This window comes from Aspergillus steynii, assembly GCF_002849105.1.
Source record: "Aspergillus steynii IBT 23096 chromosome Unknown P170scaffold_2, whole genome shotgun sequence".
Lineage (NCBI taxonomy): Eukaryota > Fungi > Ascomycota > Eurotiomycetes > Eurotiales > Aspergillaceae > Aspergillus > Aspergillus steynii.
The window spans coordinates 392,181-409,462 of NW_020194399.1; the positions used below are offsets into that span (position 1 = coordinate 392,181).

A 17,282-nucleotide genomic window follows, 5' to 3' on the forward strand; every position below is an offset into this window, starting at 1 on the left:
GGCCATGCGACAGCGGGAACTTGTTCCTTAAACCTAGTTTCTCAAGTCAGTGCTATATTTGCCAGCTTTAATCGCCGATCTATAACCTTGTTGATTAAGGTTCGTGAGTAACAAGACTCGGGATATACACTCCCAGGATCTTCAGCAATGATCTCATTTAGAACAAGAACGCATGAATCATCTAGCAAGAGGATGAAACAATCAATAACCTGATGACAGGAGTCATGCGGTCATCCAGAGATTGAAATCCTTGAAGTTTAGATGATATCATTCCAAACGGCGTATCCGACATGTGTCCATTCATTTCACCCTGAAGGAAATAGACCTTTTTACGGCATCTGGGTATGCAATGAAATAATCTCTTAATTCGTAATTTGTAACATGTCATTGATCTTTACGGCAGCTCAACTTGGACATTTGCCTTCCAATTCTGATATCAGCAGAACTTAAGTAGGTCAAGGCGTGTTGATAATTCCTCAAGCAGAACCTGCCTTGCATATTCAACTGCAAGTTTATCATTTGGAGCCGCCCTCAAATGCAGGATGTTCAGGACAATAGGCGTCGGCCCTTCATTTTGAACGCGTTCTTGAGCCTGCGGTCTCTTCAATTCTACACTTACGCCCTATTATCATTTCCAACACGTAAACTGAGGAACAGAATACCAATATTTCTAAACACTCTTCGCTCATTATGCTAAGCCGATTTCCTTCCGACTAGCGTGTCCACCTTCCAGACTAAGAAGCTCATCCAGCACCGGCACCATCTCCACGGCTTATCGCCCCACTATCATATCGAGCTACAGAAGAGCCTGCCAACATTTATTTAACTTTCCGACCTCTACAACCCTCTGAAATCCACATTCACAAGCCTCTCATTCATTGGAAAATGACCGAGCCCTGGAAAATCTCACCCTGCAACGTCTCCGACGCCGCCGCCCTCGCGCGGAACAACATGGCCGCGTTCTGGGAAGATAGCGCATGGGCCATGCTGTGGCCGACAGAGATTCAACTAGACTTTCTAATCGAGCAGTCCACGCTGCGGCTGCCTCGCAACCTGCTACAAAATCACCAGTGTCTCCGTCACCAAAAGGCCATCGACCCTGTCACCGGTGCGGTCGTGGGATACGCGCGCTGGATACTCCCCGCGGACAGGGCGGTCGCTATAGATAACAGCGTGGTGTGGGCTGAGGCGCAGGTCCCAGGTGTCAGTCCGGACGAAGAAAGGCGGTTCCAAGAGCAGGCGAAATCGGCGTGGTGGAGACCCAGAAGTGATATGGGTGCGATGGACGACGAGATTGATGCGGTAAGGCGCAAAGTCTTTGCGGAGAAGGCATTTATGCGTAGGTGGTGTCTAGCGGCCCTTTTCCTTTCCCTTCTTTTTTTTTTTTTTATCACCTTGTTTGATAAAAGACTAACAACTGCTAGAACTCGACTACTTGGCCGTTCATCCCGAGAGGAAAGGGCAAGGAATCGGTACGGCACTAGTCCAGAGCGGAATCAGACTCGCGGATCAGATCGCACTTCCGGTCACTACCATCGCTTTTGAGGCTGGTCGGGGGATCTATGCAAGGCTTGGATTTAGGGAGGCTGACCGCGTGGTCCAGGATCTGTCCCAGTTTGGCGGTGCCGGCAAGTATGCGACATATTTCATGGTTCGGGATGTTGCTGCTCATTGAGAGTAGTTCGATCGTCGGGTTTCACTACAGCTATTCGACCTACATTCATTATCATGTAATTCCAAATGTCCAGAACAACCAGACCTACGAAAGCAGATCCCACATACAATAAAAATTATAATCATCAACATCATACTAATGTATTACACTATACAAGAGGCAGCCATTCAAACGCCCCTTCACATCATCACTCATCTCGAACATTCAATCGCAAGGCAAATCACGCCATCTCCTGATGCGACGCCTCAGCAGCCTTCTCCTCAGCAACACTCTGCTTCCGATGGCGCTCAATCTCCTCCCCAAACTTATCCTTCACCTCAGAGGACCGCCACGCCTTGACATTCGACTCGAACATCAAGTCAATATCCTCGAGCGAGCGCTGCGATGTCTCCGGATACAGGAAGAACACGTGGAAGGTCATCACGGTGCAGAAGACGCCGAAGATGATGTACGTCTTCCATTTGATGTTGGTGAAGGCGGGCGCGACGAAGTACGCCAGTGCGAAGTTGAAGATCCAGTTTCCGGCGGCGGAGAGACCAACGCCCTTGGCGCGGTATTTCAACGGGAAGACTTCCGAGGCGTAGACCCATGCGGCGGGGGCCTGTGGGAGTTAGTTAGCTTGCGTAGGTTATGTGTGGTAGAAAGGGAGGACATACCCAGGTGAAACCGTAAACACCGGTGAAGATGTAGGACAGCGCGATGACAGCCTTTCCGGGGGCGCCTTGGATCTGCCAGCGCAGGTTCTCGTTGCCGTCAATCGAGTCGACGGGGTTGCCGTACGTGGCCATGGTGCCGGCCGTGGCGAAGTGGAGGGCCATGCAGGCGATGGATCCGGTGAGGAGGAGGGGTCGACGACCCATACGGTCGATGAAGGGGAGGATGACGCCGGTGGTGACCAGGAAGATAACGTATTGGATGATGGAGGAGTAGAGGGCCGTGTCACCGGACTGGATGTGTTAGCTAGGTCTTAATCAGATCGGATCGATGGACTCACCATATTGGCCATCTGGAAAATGTACACGACGTAGTACATGGCGACGTTTCCTCCCAGAAGCTGCTGCCAGACCTGCACGCTGACACCACACAGGGTTCGCTGCCACATCTTCGGCCCGAAGAGAGCCAGGAAGGTAACGTCCTTCGACTCGTGCGCCACGCGGACGGCCTCCTTGACCTCCTCGAACTCGACCTGCACGACGGGGTCGTTGCGGTCGCCGCCACCATGCAGCATGGCAAGGGTATCGTGAGCCTCCTCCCAGCGCTCCTTTCCAGCCAACCAACGCGGCGACTCAGGGAAAAACAGCAACGCAACTAGCAGGACCAGACCCGGGACGGCCTGGATACCCCAAGCAACACGGAACGACGCGGCACCAGAAATGCCCTGTCCACAGCCGTAGGAAATCAAGTACATGATGAGGATACCCCACTCGATAGCCCATTGTTGGATACCAACGATGCGACCGCGAATACGGGCGGGGGCCAACTCGGCGAGGTAGACGCAGACCTGGGACGAGGTGACACCGACTGGGATGGGATAGGGTTAGCGCAAGCCACGTGGACAGGGGGTTGACGCCTCTTCCGTACCGGAAAGACCGCTGATGACACGGCCGGCCACTAGATGCGCCACGCTATGCGCACTACACTGAATAACTGCTCCGATGATCCAGATCAAACAGGCTACCATGAGGGACATGCGCCGACCGAGGTGGTCAGATAGCCAACCGGCACCGATGGCACCGGCGAAGGAGCCGGCAGACATGGATGCGGTAATCTTTTCTTTATTAGAGCGGAAGATACAGAGGGCAGGGAGGAACTTACACCACCCTGCAGATTCGAGTCGGGATGGTTGAAGTATTCGAGGTACTGCGGCGTGCCGATCCAGGCACTCATGGAACTGCGCGGGTTAGCATTTTCCAGCCAGAGGCCATGAACATCAAACGTACCTGACATCGAAACCGAAGAGAGCACCGCCGATGGTGCCAAAGGCGGCGAGAACTGCATTCCATCAGTACAGACAACCATAATAGATCAAAGCGAGCATACCGTAGATATTCGTGATCCGAAACATGGTGGCAGCTCAGCTCAGCTCACACAACTCGGCTGATCGAAAAAGTCGGCGCCAGGAGCTCCAACGGGACGACCTTATATACGATGAACGCTCATGCGGCGTCGCATGGCGCAACTTGGCATGGCGCCGTTTGAGAGCAGCCGGATTCCGGGGTGGTGCAAGACACGCATGGCGTTCGGCCGGCGGCACCACTGGAACGAGCAAGGATCGGCCTGGAGGGAATGTGGAGGTCCGGGGAGACATGGAGAGATGGGGAACGAGCAAATCAAGGACTCTGGGGGAGCAGCGCCAATGCGTCATGAGTGGGGAGGCTGCGGCGAGCGATCCAGTCGGTTGATTTGGGACGGAGATTTTCCCAGTTCGGTGTTGGTCGGGTGAATGTAATTAACCGAGATTTCCATGTGGACTGTTTGAAGTAGAGGAACGGTTTACGGAGCATTGTCAAGTCAGCAATCCTTTGATTGAGCGAGCGTGGTACTCGAGTCGTCAACACAGAAGGAAGTCCTGGAGGCAATGAGGGCTGGCGATGTCAGTGACTGCCGCCTGAGGCATCAGCCGCCTGCTGACAAAGCCGTCTCACTTTTTTCCACCAATCAGCAGCCCTCAATCCATATGTTTTCTCCTTTCCAACGCGCTGAACCAAGGAATGGCCCAGCAAAACATGGCTGAATCATGGACCCTGTCCATCGGGTTAATTCCCCTGGTCGGGATAATTGCATTTAAGCGAGCTCGCCGAGGTGTCTGGACCCTGACATCCCGACGGCCTGCCCGTGCACTTTGGCATCCCCGGACTCCCTCCCGCATTTTGCTCGCTGGGACCAGACCATGACGTGTACGCTATCAGGTCCATTCGAGGACTCCGGAGTACCCAGTTCCTGCGGTCTGTTTCACTTCGATTCTTTTCGCTGGATACTCCGTAGACCGCAGTCGGTCGTCGTCCGCACAATCCTGCCCGATGTCCGATATCGTCGGTAAGCCCTCGGCTCTTCCCTCCCAGCTAGCTAAATTAGCATGACGCCTTCGACGTCGGTGGTGAGAAACCCAGTCTGAGAGTCGACGCCTCAACGCGCTTATCACGCCTCAAAAACGCCATCGTCAGCCGGTCCGAATCCCATCCGATGAACGCCCTCCGATCCCTCGCCGAAAAGCCTCGCCTCGGGCTCCGTATCGGCATTGGCAGTGGCATCGGAGTCAGGCACATACCAAGAGTGATCATCTCTTCCGATCCTGGCGATCGATGTACGCTTGATGTCACTGATGAGCTTGAACTACCCGAGTCCCATTCCGTGGTGGATTCCACTCGGTCGCGTCGACCGGCAGGCGACGATCTGTCTTGGGCGGCCGACTGGATCATCGCCCGGTCGGAAATGTCTTGTCCGGGCTGCATGGGCTCTGCTGGTGGTGTACCGAGTGAAACAGGCCAGATGCCAATTCTCAGCTCTGGTCTTGGAATTGGGCCTGTTGGCTCTGAAGAGGTTGCTTGGCCCGCTGGGGGTGGGATATACCCACTTCGATGCATTTCCTGCGGGGCGATACACGGTCTGAAGACTACATGGCGTCATTCTACAGCCAGTCAGTACTGTAGAGGGTCCTGTTTTCGTCAGGGTTGTCCTGAGAAGGTGATCCTTTGTCTATCCTCCAGGTTGAGCGCATATTTTCAGGTAAAGGATTTCAACTGATTAATCAGTGATTTGCCTTCCCACTATCTCTCATAACGGGACAAAGGTGTGAAGATAAATTCAGAACTGTGTTCGATTTCAGTCCAAGTTAGTCGATTAATTCATCAGAATTCCATTAACCTGTAATATTTCCAGATTCCACGCTGTCTTTTGCTGTCTACGTATCTCCGCTATCATTGAAACCTCTCCTTCTACCTACTTTGCCAGCAAATCCAACCCCTGTCCATTGCTCACCATGCAATCCTACAGATTCAGTCAGTCTCACAAGCAGAACATATCGAAGCCAACTCGGAGGACGGAGAAGAAATGAGAGACGAACCAACAACACCGTGGGACACCACCGAGCGAGAAACCTGACTGTAGCACTGTACGGTCCCCTCCAAACCACCCCGCCAGCGGTGCCCAGTACTTCGTCAACAATCGAGGCAGCGAACTCGTCTGCTGAGCACTTCTCGAGGCCGTCTCGTCCGGTCGCCCTGTTGGAGATTGCTTGTCGGGCGGCCGCGTACCGCGAAGTCGGCGACAAGACCACCCCGGGCTCGTTGGCGTGAAACGCGGAGGTGACGTTGCCTGCCATGATGCAGACCACGGAGACGCCGAAAGGGACCATTTCCAGGCGGAGAGTTTCGGACAGTTGTGTGACGGCTGCTTTAGAGGAGGAATAGACACCTAAGTAATTGTTAGTCGGATTTGAAGACTCTGGTCGAACCAAACATCAAGCAAAACGCACCAAGCCAAGGAGTATTGACAGCAGCCGCCGCACTGCTCACGTTAATGATACGCCCCTTGGAAGTAACGAGCAGATCACTGCATGCTTGCACCAGTCGCAGCAATCCCAATACATGTGTGTCGTACAGGTTCATGGCTTGATCTAGGTCCGATTCCAGGATAGGCATGGTATATCCTGCGCCGGCATTGTTGACCAGAATATCAAGACCACGGCCGTGGTCAGTGACCGCACGCACGGCGTCTGCAATCGTGATTGGGTCTGTAACGTCTAGAGGCAACACCTGCACATTTTCTAGGGAGGTCAGGCTCTCGGGGACTTTTGTGGGAGATCGGGCTGTGGCGAAGATAAAGTGACCTCGTCTGGCGAGGTTCAGGGCCAGAGCTGCTCCGATCCCATGGGCCGAGCAGCCGGTAATGAGGATGGTTCGTGGGTTGGTAGTCATCTTGAGGTGTAAACCCCTGTAGTCCAGTCTGGTGTGGCGAAGAAAAGCCTGTGGATGGATCTATGAAAGGGCGGTCGTGGAGGCGCGAGGAAAGGGGAATTTGTCTCTTTTGTCCTCTCGCAGTTCTCTCCACGCTCTGTCTTTGTTTGGGCTATCAGCAACTTGCCCTCAGCCCACCCAGGGACTGGAAGGCTGGAAATATCCTTGTCATGGGTTCCTGATTATCTGTGCGGCTTGAAACTAGCGAATAATCCCTGGGTACACCCAATCAGATGCTTCAGATAGCCAACAAACCAACCCCCAGACATAGATATGACAAGCTCCAGAGCAAACACCCATTCGCTATAATTTGTGACACAAAGAGCTTGGACGGAAGTGTGCCACCAACATGACTCGTAGGTTACACAACCATTCTAGCGGTCAGATCAGTTAAAATAGGCGAAGGGGGAATGAACTAAAAATATCAGCGTATATAATATCTCATCTACCCGGAAGATCTATCTCACGCTTCCAACACGATACTATCCCACATGAAACCCCTCCACTTCGTCGACTCCGTCACCTCAAAGTCCACCGTATTCCATCCCTCGCGCAGCTTTCCCTCTGGCACGTCAAACTCGAACAACCGCCACTCTCCCGCGGTAGTTGCAGACCGATACAAGCCAGGATCGTTCGGCAGAGTCGTCAAATTCCCGATCGGAATATCCGCGTCTCCATTCAGCAATATTCTGGACTTAGTACCGGACGAATACCCCGCCAAAGACACAGTCAACACCGCAGACGCATTCGCCTGTTTCTTATCCACGGGGAACTTAATACTCCAAGTCCCCTTAGCCGACTGCCCGAAGCACCAGTCTGAGGTCTCACTCTCGCCAACAGTATAGACCAGATCCTCCGGACACTCCGCCACAAGACCATGTTGATACGGTGCCCCACCGTGCTTGAAGCCCAACGACTTGCGATCAAAATCACCCACCTGGAAGATCTTCTTCCGAGGGGACACCTTCCACTCCAACTTGTGCAGCTGCGTCTGCTTATCCTTCTTCACCGTCACATCATTCAGCGAGAACGTCGTCATCACGTCGCGCAGCTTGCCCCCGTCTGACCACGCCTGCAGACCGTAGTCACCCGCACGCACGTTCCTGAATGTGAACCACCCCTTGCTGTCAGTCTGTCCGGTATAGTAATAATCCGAGCCCATGTCCAGCGCTGTCTTGCTGGGGTTGTTGTCGCCCAGGAACACAGACGCTCCAGCGGCAGGTCGTCCGTCAGAGAGAACCAGGCGTCCGGAGATAGAGCCACGGGTGTGATATGCTTCGTCCTTGAACCATTTGTATGGCCAAGCCTGAGCCTCTTTTTTCGCACGGGCTTCAGCGTCGGGTTTGGAGCCGTCGTTCTGTTCATGTCAGCCATCCTCACTCAGTCTCCCGCGGATATCGCAAGCAAGGCCCTGTCAAACACAAGGAAAGGAAGACATACCAAATACCACAACCACGGCCCCCACATCTTCCCATCCGGAAACTCATCCACCGCTGAGACCTGAAAGTGCGTCCCATGAATCATATTCAACTGCACCGCATCCCCCGTCGCGCTCTCTCGATGCACCGTCAGCTCCTGCTTCAGGTGATTCCCATTATAATAATCCTTGCCGGGATTAATATACCACGACCCAAACCTCTCTCCATAGACGCCGTAGAAATCCAACTCCCGCACCCACGCACTAAAGTCATACTTCGTGATAAAGCTCCCGTCAGCACGCTGCCACGTCTCGTCCTGCACTTTCTCAGAGGCCGGATACTCAGCGAGATCCGGGAGCGGCGCATCTTTAATATTTGTGCGGCCGTTCGGGAACGAAGTGTTGTCGAGACGCCAGAGGGAGCGGAATTCACCGAGCGTCGGCAGGTCGTGGTTCACGAAGTACTGGTAGGCGCCGGCCAGCTGGTCGAAGATCACCCAGTGGAAGTCGCCTTCGCGGGCGGTGAATTTTATGTCGAGGTAGTCGGCGCCGCGGCGGTGGATGCTGGCGGAGGTCCAGTTGAGGTCGGATTGTGCGCCATCTTTGCGTCGCAGTTAGTGCTGGGGGTTCTTGGTTCAGAGGTAGGGGAGTGCTGGAGAAGGGGAAGGGGAAGTACTGTAGCTAACGTAATGCCCCCATGCATCACCCACTAGATCCGTATCCTTGTAGAACAGCTTCACACCGTACTGTCGCCCAATCGTCACATTCCAGAGATCATTTCCAATAACATGTGCGGTGTCATTAATGCGCTGAAGGAACGGCTTTGCCTGAGCAACAGCCCCGAAGAGGCCTAGAGCACTCAATGCGGAAATATGCATCGTTAACACCTATCCTGCAATGAACACTGGCAACGATCAACCCCGGAATCCCCGCACTATTTATGTTCGCCAGGATCGGTCGAGACGAACAACAATGGCCCGACTCGGCATGCATTATCGCGAATTTGCGGGGGTGGAGACATGTCAGTGAGATGCCAGTGGTGGAAGAAATTGACGGTTCGTCAGGAACGGGCTTGGCGTGGGGATGGTTCGATCGTGTCATTAACGAATAGCAGCAAGAATTGATTTCCCCGGTCTAGAAATCGAGCTAGTGTACCTCAAAGAAAGTCCAGCTATCCCCCATGACATGCTCCGTCTTCCCACCCCGGCGCTGTACCCAAATATCGACCCAATATTAATTCCCCAACGAATATCCCGCCCAGAACAGCGCAGAAGACGCCCACGTTGAAGGTCATGACGGCGAGCATTCTGGTCCATCGTTAGCCAAATTACTCTAATCAGCATGGAGAGAAATAGAAGAGAAAGCCTCACAGGAAGTACCCAATTCCCGCCTTGACACATTCGAGGACTGAAAAAAGCCCATCTCGCCGAACGCTCCATTTGCGACTCGCTTGCCACCTTTCCACGGCCGGAGTGTATTTCCGAAGTCTACCCAGCAAAGATGCACTCCCATTATCTCCAGTATCATTATCATCATGGCCACAATGGTGATCGGTATGACTTTCCTCATCGATACGCATATATCTCGGCAACGGACTCAACCGCTCCTTCGCGATTCTGGAACCAGTTCGACGAGGGACGGCACTAAGCGTCACGGTCTTAGGCCCCTGGCCTTGTTGATTCAGGTTCCATGATCGTTCAAGTTGAGATTTCCAGGCTGTGAGGAACCGGTTGAGGATGGCGAGGACGAACAAGACGAGTAGGGTGAGGACGTATGATGGGACGGAGTTAGTGGTCCAGCCTGTGAAGAGGATCGTGACTTGCGTAGTGGCGGTGAAGACGGTCGGCATCGACATTTCCATTGACATGGATGATTCATGGTGCGCGTTCGGAGTGGTGGTGGAGCTGGCGTGGGCGGTGGTGGAAGGCTGGTGGTGATGGTGCATGTCCATGTCCATGTTCATGTTCATGTTCGGGTCCATGGTGATTAGCAGTCGAAATCGTTCAGAGGTAAGGAGTAGTTTAAAGCAATTTAAACATGCGCAAAACATCGGGTCTTTACTAACCGCAATCTTTCGCATGATTAAACTGCGATGTCAAAGCACAGGGCAAGTAAGGGATGTGCAGAACGCACATGCGCGGGATTGAGCACATTTGAGGATATTCGCGGCCAACCATACGCGACCATATAATCGAGACCAGAATATCACCATCCCGAATCAGGTCATATTCTCGCTTGTCCGATATTTAATGTATTTTCGTACTTTTATTTATTGCTATCGCACCTCAAAGATGCTTCACCGTCTTCATGTAGATCATATCCCGGTAGTAGCAATTCCCGCAAATCTGCTCGCCACCTGCATGCCTTTTATCACCACAATTTCAATTGATCGAGAAATTCATAAAAGCACAGGCTTAAGTGAGGAATGTCCGTTCAATAGTGCTTCCTTTGGACTTTCCCCATATTATCACGGCTTAAAAAAAACTAAGCTCATGCTGCCATGATTCCCTTCCGATACTCACGAAACAAAATATCTTTTTTCTCGCCAAATCCGGTCCCAACCACTATTTTCTCTTTCATCTCTGTCGGTAGACCTCGATATGATGGACAGAGGTATTGGCGCTCCCTTCTCCCTGACATTTTAGGTCAATTTGCTAACCATGAAGGCGAAGGATAATGTATTTCACTCAGAATTATCAGTTCTGAATCATGACTGTTACGTTTTTATTTCGGCTTCGCATTTTGAATGTCATATACATCTGTCATGTCTTAAGAGAGTAAGTCTACTTGGTCTGTGGTTCGCATTCACATCGCTCATAATTTCACGATATCAGGCTCTGGTGTTCTTCCAGGATGTTACATTTATACCTACTCTCTACTGTTGACTGTTGACTTGATAACACGGCAACTTGGTTTGAAGGCAGTAATTTGATGTCTCTACCTCTTTCTTCAACACTGGTGAGATAGGACTTATGCACCTCAATTCCCTTGTGATATCTTGATATTCCTCGTCTACAGTTTCCATCCATCCTAGATAGGAGCTTGATATGAAATGGTCATCAGTCAATATTTGCAAATCATTCCGTACCTTATATACAAATGAAAACCCGGCATCACCACCCCCACAAGGAAACAACTATATACACACCGAACCCGATATCTACTCCCTCACAAACCTGTCCCGCCACGATACCGCCTGCCTAAACCCCAACAACTCCCTCATCTTCGCATTACTGATCGGCGCCTCCCTCCCCACCAACTCCCTCGTAACCGGGACATTCGGACAATGCTTCCGCAAAAACTCCCCCGTCTCACAATCATTCGTAATCTCATCATTAACCGCATTAAAAACCTGAAACCCCAGCCCATCCGTCCTCAACCCGGCCTCAAACATCCTCCCCATATCCCCGGCATCCGTATACGACCACCCATGCACCTTGAAATCCCCGGGCCGATCCACATACGCGCGAAACTTCCCTTGAAACTCATCCTCCGTAATAATCGCCCCTAGCCTAAACACATAGACATTGTTCTTAAACCGTCTGGCAAAGCTCCTCGCGACATTCTCGCTCGCTACCTTCGACATCCCATACACATCCATCGGATGCGTATCCGTGGTCTCGGTCACCGGGAAACTGGGAAAGTCCACATCTCCATCCGCATACGTAACACCATATGTGCAGATCGACCCCGCGAGCAAGATCTTCTTTACCCCCGCGCGACACGCCGCTTCGAGGATGTTATACGTCGAGAGGACGTTTCCGCGGAAGGTCTCGTTGTCGGGGACCATCATGTTGCGGGCGTAGCCGGCGAGGTGAATCACGGCGTCTGGGACGGCGGTGGTGGGTTCGTGGAAGGGCTCGGAGAAGGTGAAGTGCGAGTGCATGGCGGAGAAGACTTGGCCGGCGTCGGTGAGGTCGATGCGGATGGTGTGGACTTTGGATGAGAGGGGGTCGGGGAGGGGCGCAAGGTCGAGGTTGAGGAGAGAGTGGTTCTGGGAGAGGAGGTGGGTGATGAGACTCTGGCCAGCTTTGCCGGAGCCGCCGGTGATGAGGATTCTCATGTCGGATTTGTATGTTGAGTGGGTGATTTTGGGGAATATCTGGAGAGGGAGGCGGGGTCTTTATATCTCCGGATGGAGACAAGTGGATTCGATTCGGATTGAAGATGTGGGGAAGAGACAGCTCCGTTCCACGGGTCGGCTAGTAGGCCGGTAGAGAATCCCTGCGGAAGAAGCTCTGGGTAAATACTGGATAAATAGCCACTAAATAGGCTGCATCTCGCAGCGATCTCCGAGATACCCTGGGAATGTGAGCTGTACAACCTCATATCCAGTTAGGGCTTATCATCATGTGACCCAGCCAAACGGAGCAAACGCACCAAATCCAGCAAACCCGAACCCCTCATTTTCACTTGACAATCATCACCTCCTTCACGGGACCTCCTCAACCCTAAACCCATCCCTCGACAACATGTCCCGACCACGAATCGCCTGCTTCCACGGCGGCGGGTCCAACTCGACCATCTTCTCGATCCAATCCGCGCAGCTGTCTGAGCTCCTCTCCGAATTCGAGTTCGTCTTCTTCGACGGCCCGTTCGAGCGCGGCCCGGGCCCCGGCGTGCTCCCCGCATTCCGCAACGACGGGCCCTTCCGCTCCTGGTTCACCACCGACCCCTCCGGCCTCGAGGTCTCCGATGGCAGCGGCTTCGGCGACGGCGAGGAGGACGGCATCGAGCGCATCTACCGGCTCATGGACGCCAAGGGGCCCGGGGGCACGTGGGTCGGCGTGATGGGGTTCAGCCAGGGCACGAGGCCGGCGGGGGGCGTGCTGTTGGATGTGCAACGGGGGGAGAGGAAGACGGTGCCGGGACGGGATATACGGTTCGGGGTGCTGTGTATGGGTGGGGGGATGCCGATGGAGTCGGGTATGCTGCCCCTGTCTTACATCCCTTCTTTCCTTTCCTTCTTCTCTCCCAGATGACATGCGTTATACTAACGATGACAGACGGAAAATCAAGCACCTCCGCCCTCGTGACCCTCCCCACGCTTCACGTCCACGGCCTCAAAGACATGTTCCTTCCGCTGGGCCAGCACCAGTTCACAACGTACTACGACCCGTCGAAAGCGCAGCTCTACGAGATCGATTACCACCACGCCATGCCGTGGGTGCGCGCGGAGGTTGAGCATTTCGGAGACTTGATTCGGAAGATGTATCGCCAGACGCGATAGTAGGGCATACCTCGGAGTAATCTTTGTTTGTATGTTGATGGGTTGGTCGTGGGTAGTTCCGGGGGGGGTTGGTTTGGTGGATATTACCCGGGTCTCTTGTTGAAGGAAAAATGGAGGGGACTTATCGGTGGTTAGATTGGTATAGTTAATAGACTTTTTTTCCCTTCGTGTTGGGTTTGAGATACTGCTTTCGATTGCGTTTAAATGCATCCTGTTAAGGTAGGATGGCGCTGGGGTGTAAGTCTAGACACACTGCGTAAAAGGGCCATTTTGCGAGGATTTACTGAACGGTTCTGATGTTACTGGGAAACGAAATTTATTTATTTGGTCAAACGTGCTTCTCTAAAATCTATCTAGTGTGTGCTACTCATGATTCTCAATCCCAAATAATCTGAAGTTGCATAGCTTGATGTATGTACAATTGTGAGGCTGAATGGGTCTTCAGGTTGAATTGGTTGCTAAGCTATATATGCGAAGTTTGTTCCTGGGAATGAATCGTCTACGGCAAGTCTACATTCGAGAATGGTATAAAACGACCAAGTTCTAATCCATCTGAATCCAAACCTTAAAGGTATAAGTTAAGGATAGTTCAAGAAGGTAACATCACTCAACTCAGCAGCCACTAGCGCACACCATCCACCCCATCTGTCCGAAATTACGCAGACCACTCAGTCTGATTAACAGTCGAGTAAGAACCCGTCACACAAGTCCCATTCCCCCAGAACGCCTTTGCCGCCGAGATCCAAGTAGTATCCGGATGCAGAATGTTCTCAGGGGTATAGAACAGCCGACAATCAGCAGGCTCATACAGGAACTGCAGCGGCATCTCATCATCACCCTCACGGTATGAATTCCTCAAGTTAAAGCTGATCTTGCCGTCTGGGTTGAGAGGCATGTCACCGGGGAGGGTAGCGTTGAGGCGGGCATGCTCCTGGCGCGTAAGCACGGGCTTGCCCTCTGCGTCAGCCAGGTTCGCGACCTGGTCGGCGACGTCCCGTAAAGCGTTGATGTTGAAGGAGGTGGCGACCTGGCAGCCCTTGGAGCCGCCGATAGCTTGCATGGGGCCTTGCTGGGGGCGTCCTCCAAAGGTGATGCTCTTGACGCCGGCGGTGTTCTTCATCAGCTCGGCGAAGATAGTGCAGGTGGAGGTGCAGAGGCCGTCGGTTAGCTGTTGATGAGGGGGTTAGCAAGTGGAGTGGATAGGGTAGGGGGAGGGGACGTACAAGAAGAATGTCCTCCGGAGCAAAAGGAGCCTCGGTCTCATTCTGCTTGACGAGTCCGTAACCACGGATAGGGAAATCCCAGTCTGAACCCTCGGTGAAGTTCATGACGGAGACAAGGCTGGTCAGATTCGACCCGAGGAGCTCATGGGGTCCGTAGAGGTTCTTCCAGGACTCGAAACCGTGCTTTTGATCGGGCTTGACAAACGACTGGAGACTAAAGTTGCTCTCTTCGTAAAGGATAGTCCCTCGCTTGAGGTTGCGGAGAGCCTTTCCAATAAGGTTGAATCCTTCGTGTGCACGGAGGCGAGACGCGCTGTAGATGTCCTTCTCCGGGAAGAAGGCCTTGAATAGGTCGAGTCCGCTCACAACGGTGCCTCCGGCGTTGTTGGACAGATCGATGATGATCTTCTTCTTGCCGGCCTTCTTGGCCTCGTGAAGGAACTTGGTCGCGTTGTTTGCAAACGCCAACGGCTCCTCGGGGCTGGTGTCGCCGGTAGCGAAGGATGGGACCAGCAGCACCGCCAGATCGTCCCATTCCTTGTCCTCCGGGAAATAGCCAGAGATCAAGTTATATTCATCCCGCACGATCGCCTTTGGCAGGTACGGCGAAGCAGGCCTGATCGGCGAGGTCGTCGTTTCTTCCTCTTCGTCGTCGTCGGAAGAAGGGGACGGGAGGCAGTAGTCTTTGAAAAGAGTGCGACTGTCGGTGTAGTTGAATCCAAACTTGAGCTGGGGCACAGCAATGACAGGCACCTTTTTCTCGGTTCCATTAGCGAATTTAATCTCATGCACGGCACGACCTTGCCAGAATCCCTGGTTCCCAGTCCAAGCTCCGAGAAATGCATTGGTCGTCGGGACTCGGGTCAGCGAGTCGAAGGCCATGTTCCACCGAGCATCGGGGTCTTGGTAGAGCAGGAGGTGCGACAGCTCCTCGATATACTTCTGAGCATCCTTGTCGTCGATCGATGCAATCGGGGAAACAAGGTCGGAGCGATTGGAAAGCAAATGGATATCCTCTGGGCCGGATATTAATAAGAGACCTGGCAGCAGATGGGGTCAACTCACGGAAGTCGTAAATCTCGGGGATTTCCAATCCATCCGAAGAGACGGACACGATTGGGTTGGCGTTCTCGAAGAGGAAGATCTGCTGAGAACAGGTTTCGAGTCCCAGATGACCGTCGTTAGCTGATGACAACAGGCGCTGGAGCGCCGTGTCAAATTCGAACTGGCTGCTAAACTCTTTCTTTAAGGCCTTCTGGCGGATGAAGTCGAGACCACCCAGCAAATCGACGGCGGGAGACAGATATCCTGAGGGAGGGTCTATTGAGGCGTTGGTTAGTTTGGTTATACCAAGGATGAGAAATGGATCATACTCTTCAGAGTGTCGAGGGTTGAATGCCACTGCAGAACCTTCTTAACCTCAGTAATATAGGCCGCAGCGCGGCGACTGTCAAATGGCATGGACAGAAGACATTGATGAGCCAAGTCCGGTGAGACGCGAGGCAGAGCTTTATTACGGTCAGCTGCTGTACTTATCACCATTCTTCCCTGTACTTACTTGAGTTCTGAGACGCGGCTTTCTTGACTTGTTGCGACACCAAGGCACATGGCTCTTTGGTGGCAGCGCCAGGGGCAGCAATGACTGAAAGCGCCTCAGTGAGGGCTAAAAGAGCGGAAGGTTTCCAGAACATTGCGATGTCCTGCAACGATTGACGAGAAATTTTGGATTGATTGGGAAAAATCTCCCTTGTCAGCGTATCATGGGGGCCTTATATCCCGTTTCCGGTTTCTTCGATCCATTAGCCTCGAGGCTGTGAAGGGTATTGTGGAGACTCATCCTTCGAGAGACGCTGGGCACCTGGATTGGCGGATGTAGATCGATATGGAGTTTACAGTGAAAGCCGCCAAGGGAGTAGAGTGATCGCCGACAGGCAGAGACAATTCAGGTCTAGGGATTGGTGCATTGCCCCATTGACTGTGGAACAACGGCTGGGCAAGCATGAGGGAAGAACGAGAGTCCACATGGTGCAATGGGTCCGATGAAGTCCGCGCCTTGCGTGGGGAGAAAAAGGATCTGAATTTCATCATCAGGAAAAGAGCCAATAACATCTCTAGTTCCCTGTGGATCAAAGCTGTTAATCGCAGACGGACAATTGTTTTCTAGTGGAGATCAAGAGGCTCGGTGACTACTGCGTACTCCGTAGTGACTAGTGAGTCAGTGTTCCCCATAGTTAAATGATGCAAGATTTTTGAGCCAGTCAATCACACTTGGAGGCTCTGGAGAGACCGGTGGTTGCTCGAGGGATTAATTGTAAGGCTGCTGGCATTCTGGATTCATAGCCTAGTCGGCTAGTGGCTTCTAGCACGAATCCTTAGTTGTAGTTCCGCTGCCAGATGCAGTATGTATCGACATGATCCCAATGTCAGGGGCAGTCGTCTTAGCAAAAAGAACAAATCCCTGCCACAAAATAATCAGGCCAGTGCCACCACAACATGCTTTGACTCGGAGTATTTGTTCCGTCATTCAGCTTTCGTTTCCGTTTACGAATGTCAAGTCTATCATGGCTGTCAAGCACTGAAGTTATTCCACTCTGCCGTTGGGGGCCGAAGGCTTGGCTAATCTACCGTAGTGGGGCCGGAAATCCTGCCAGGCGGTGCTGCTTTGCTGGGGACTTGTCGGTGTACCTGAATGGTCCACTCATGACATAGCCTTGTTCGCCTAATTGCATTTGTTCCCTGCTCTACGGAGTATACAACATTGACGATCTTTGCGCTGCCACCA

The 17,282-nt window shown here is 52.8% G+C and overlaps 9 protein-coding genes across 9 annotated transcripts; 3 read left to right on the forward strand and 6 right to left on the reverse strand.

Annotated features, from left to right (window-relative positions):
* Positions 1-885: 885 nt before the first annotated feature.
* P170DRAFT_471464 (GNAT family N-acetyltransferase) lies at positions 886-1,675 on the forward strand (the record flags this gene model as incomplete). The annotated part of the gene is made up of 2 exons (XM_024852842.1): positions 886-1,339; positions 1,425-1,675. The coding sequence occupies 2 exons, from the start codon at positions 886-888 to the stop codon at positions 1,673-1,675; spliced, it is 705 nt and encodes a 234-aa protein (XP_024706832.1).
* Positions 1,676-1,852: 177 nt separating this feature from the next.
* On the reverse strand, positions 1,853-3,761 carry P170DRAFT_376057 (sugar porter family MFS transporter). Its single transcript, XM_024845346.1, has 7 exons — positions 3,716-3,761; positions 3,616-3,667; positions 3,491-3,566; positions 3,257-3,443; positions 2,670-3,196; positions 2,332-2,622; positions 1,853-2,276 (listed from the first exon to the last, which is right to left on the reverse strand). Exons 1-7 carry the CDS (start codon positions 3,738-3,740, stop codon positions 1,896-1,898), a joined length of 1,539 nt encoding a protein of 512 aa, XP_024706833.1. The 5' UTR covers positions 3,741-3,761; the 3' UTR covers positions 1,853-1,895.
* Positions 3,762-4,608: 847 nt separating this feature from the next.
* Positions 4,609-5,602, forward strand: P170DRAFT_80589 (uncharacterized protein). The gene has a single exon (XM_024855394.1). It carries the CDS (start codon positions 4,859-4,861, stop codon positions 5,417-5,419), a length of 561 nt encoding a protein of 186 aa, XP_024706834.1. The 5' UTR covers positions 4,609-4,858; the 3' UTR covers positions 5,420-5,602.
* Positions 5,603-5,614: 12 nt separating this feature from the next.
* Positions 5,615-6,694, reverse strand: P170DRAFT_487573 (SDR family oxidoreductase; the record flags this gene model as incomplete). Its single annotated transcript, XM_024853957.1, has 3 exons — positions 6,150-6,694; positions 5,739-6,088; positions 5,615-5,662 (listed from the first exon to the last, which is right to left on the reverse strand). Exons 1-3 carry the CDS (start codon positions 6,589-6,591, stop codon positions 5,615-5,617), a joined length of 840 nt encoding a protein of 279 aa, XP_024706835.1. The 5' UTR covers positions 6,592-6,694.
* Positions 6,695-7,093: 399 nt separating this feature from the next.
* P170DRAFT_349878 (putative rhamnogalacturonase) lies at positions 7,094-8,925 on the reverse strand (the record flags this gene model as incomplete). The annotated part of the gene is made up of 3 exons (XM_024843768.1): positions 7,094-7,987; positions 8,071-8,648; positions 8,724-8,925. The coding sequence occupies 3 exons, from the start codon at positions 8,923-8,925 to the stop codon at positions 7,094-7,096; spliced, it is 1,674 nt and encodes a 557-aa protein (XP_024706836.1).
* A 488-nt stretch (positions 8,926-9,413) lies between these two features.
* On the reverse strand, positions 9,414-10,028 carry crmD (putative copper transporter crmD; the record flags this gene model as incomplete). Its single annotated transcript, XM_024847441.1, has 1 exon — positions 9,414-10,028. The coding sequence occupies one exon, from the start codon at positions 10,026-10,028 to the stop codon at positions 9,414-9,416; it is 615 nt and encodes a 204-aa protein (XP_024706837.1).
* A 1,128-nt stretch (positions 10,029-11,156) lies between these two features.
* P170DRAFT_433472 (NAD-dependent epimerase/dehydratase family protein) lies at positions 11,157-12,324 on the reverse strand. Its single transcript, XM_024848498.1, has one exon. It carries the CDS (start codon positions 12,108-12,110, stop codon positions 11,208-11,210), a length of 903 nt encoding a protein of 300 aa, XP_024706838.1. The 5' UTR covers positions 12,111-12,324; the 3' UTR covers positions 11,157-11,207.
* A 144-nt stretch (positions 12,325-12,468) lies between these two features.
* On the forward strand, positions 12,469-13,458 carry P170DRAFT_453224 (uncharacterized protein). Its single transcript, XM_024851348.1, has 2 exons — positions 12,469-12,973; positions 13,054-13,458. Exons 1-2 carry the CDS (start codon positions 12,520-12,522, stop codon positions 13,275-13,277), a joined length of 678 nt encoding a protein of 225 aa, XP_024706839.1. The 5' UTR covers positions 12,469-12,519; the 3' UTR covers positions 13,278-13,458.
* Positions 13,459-13,932: 474 nt separating this feature from the next.
* On the reverse strand, positions 13,933-16,042 carry P170DRAFT_351552 (peptidase S41 family protein; the record flags this gene model as incomplete). Its single annotated transcript, XM_024843874.1, has 4 exons — positions 13,933-14,445; positions 14,501-15,516; positions 15,566-15,820; positions 15,874-16,042. The coding sequence occupies 4 exons, from the start codon at positions 16,040-16,042 to the stop codon at positions 13,933-13,935; spliced, it is 1,953 nt and encodes a 650-aa protein (XP_024706840.1).
* Between the last annotated feature and the right edge of the window lie 1,240 nt (positions 16,043-17,282).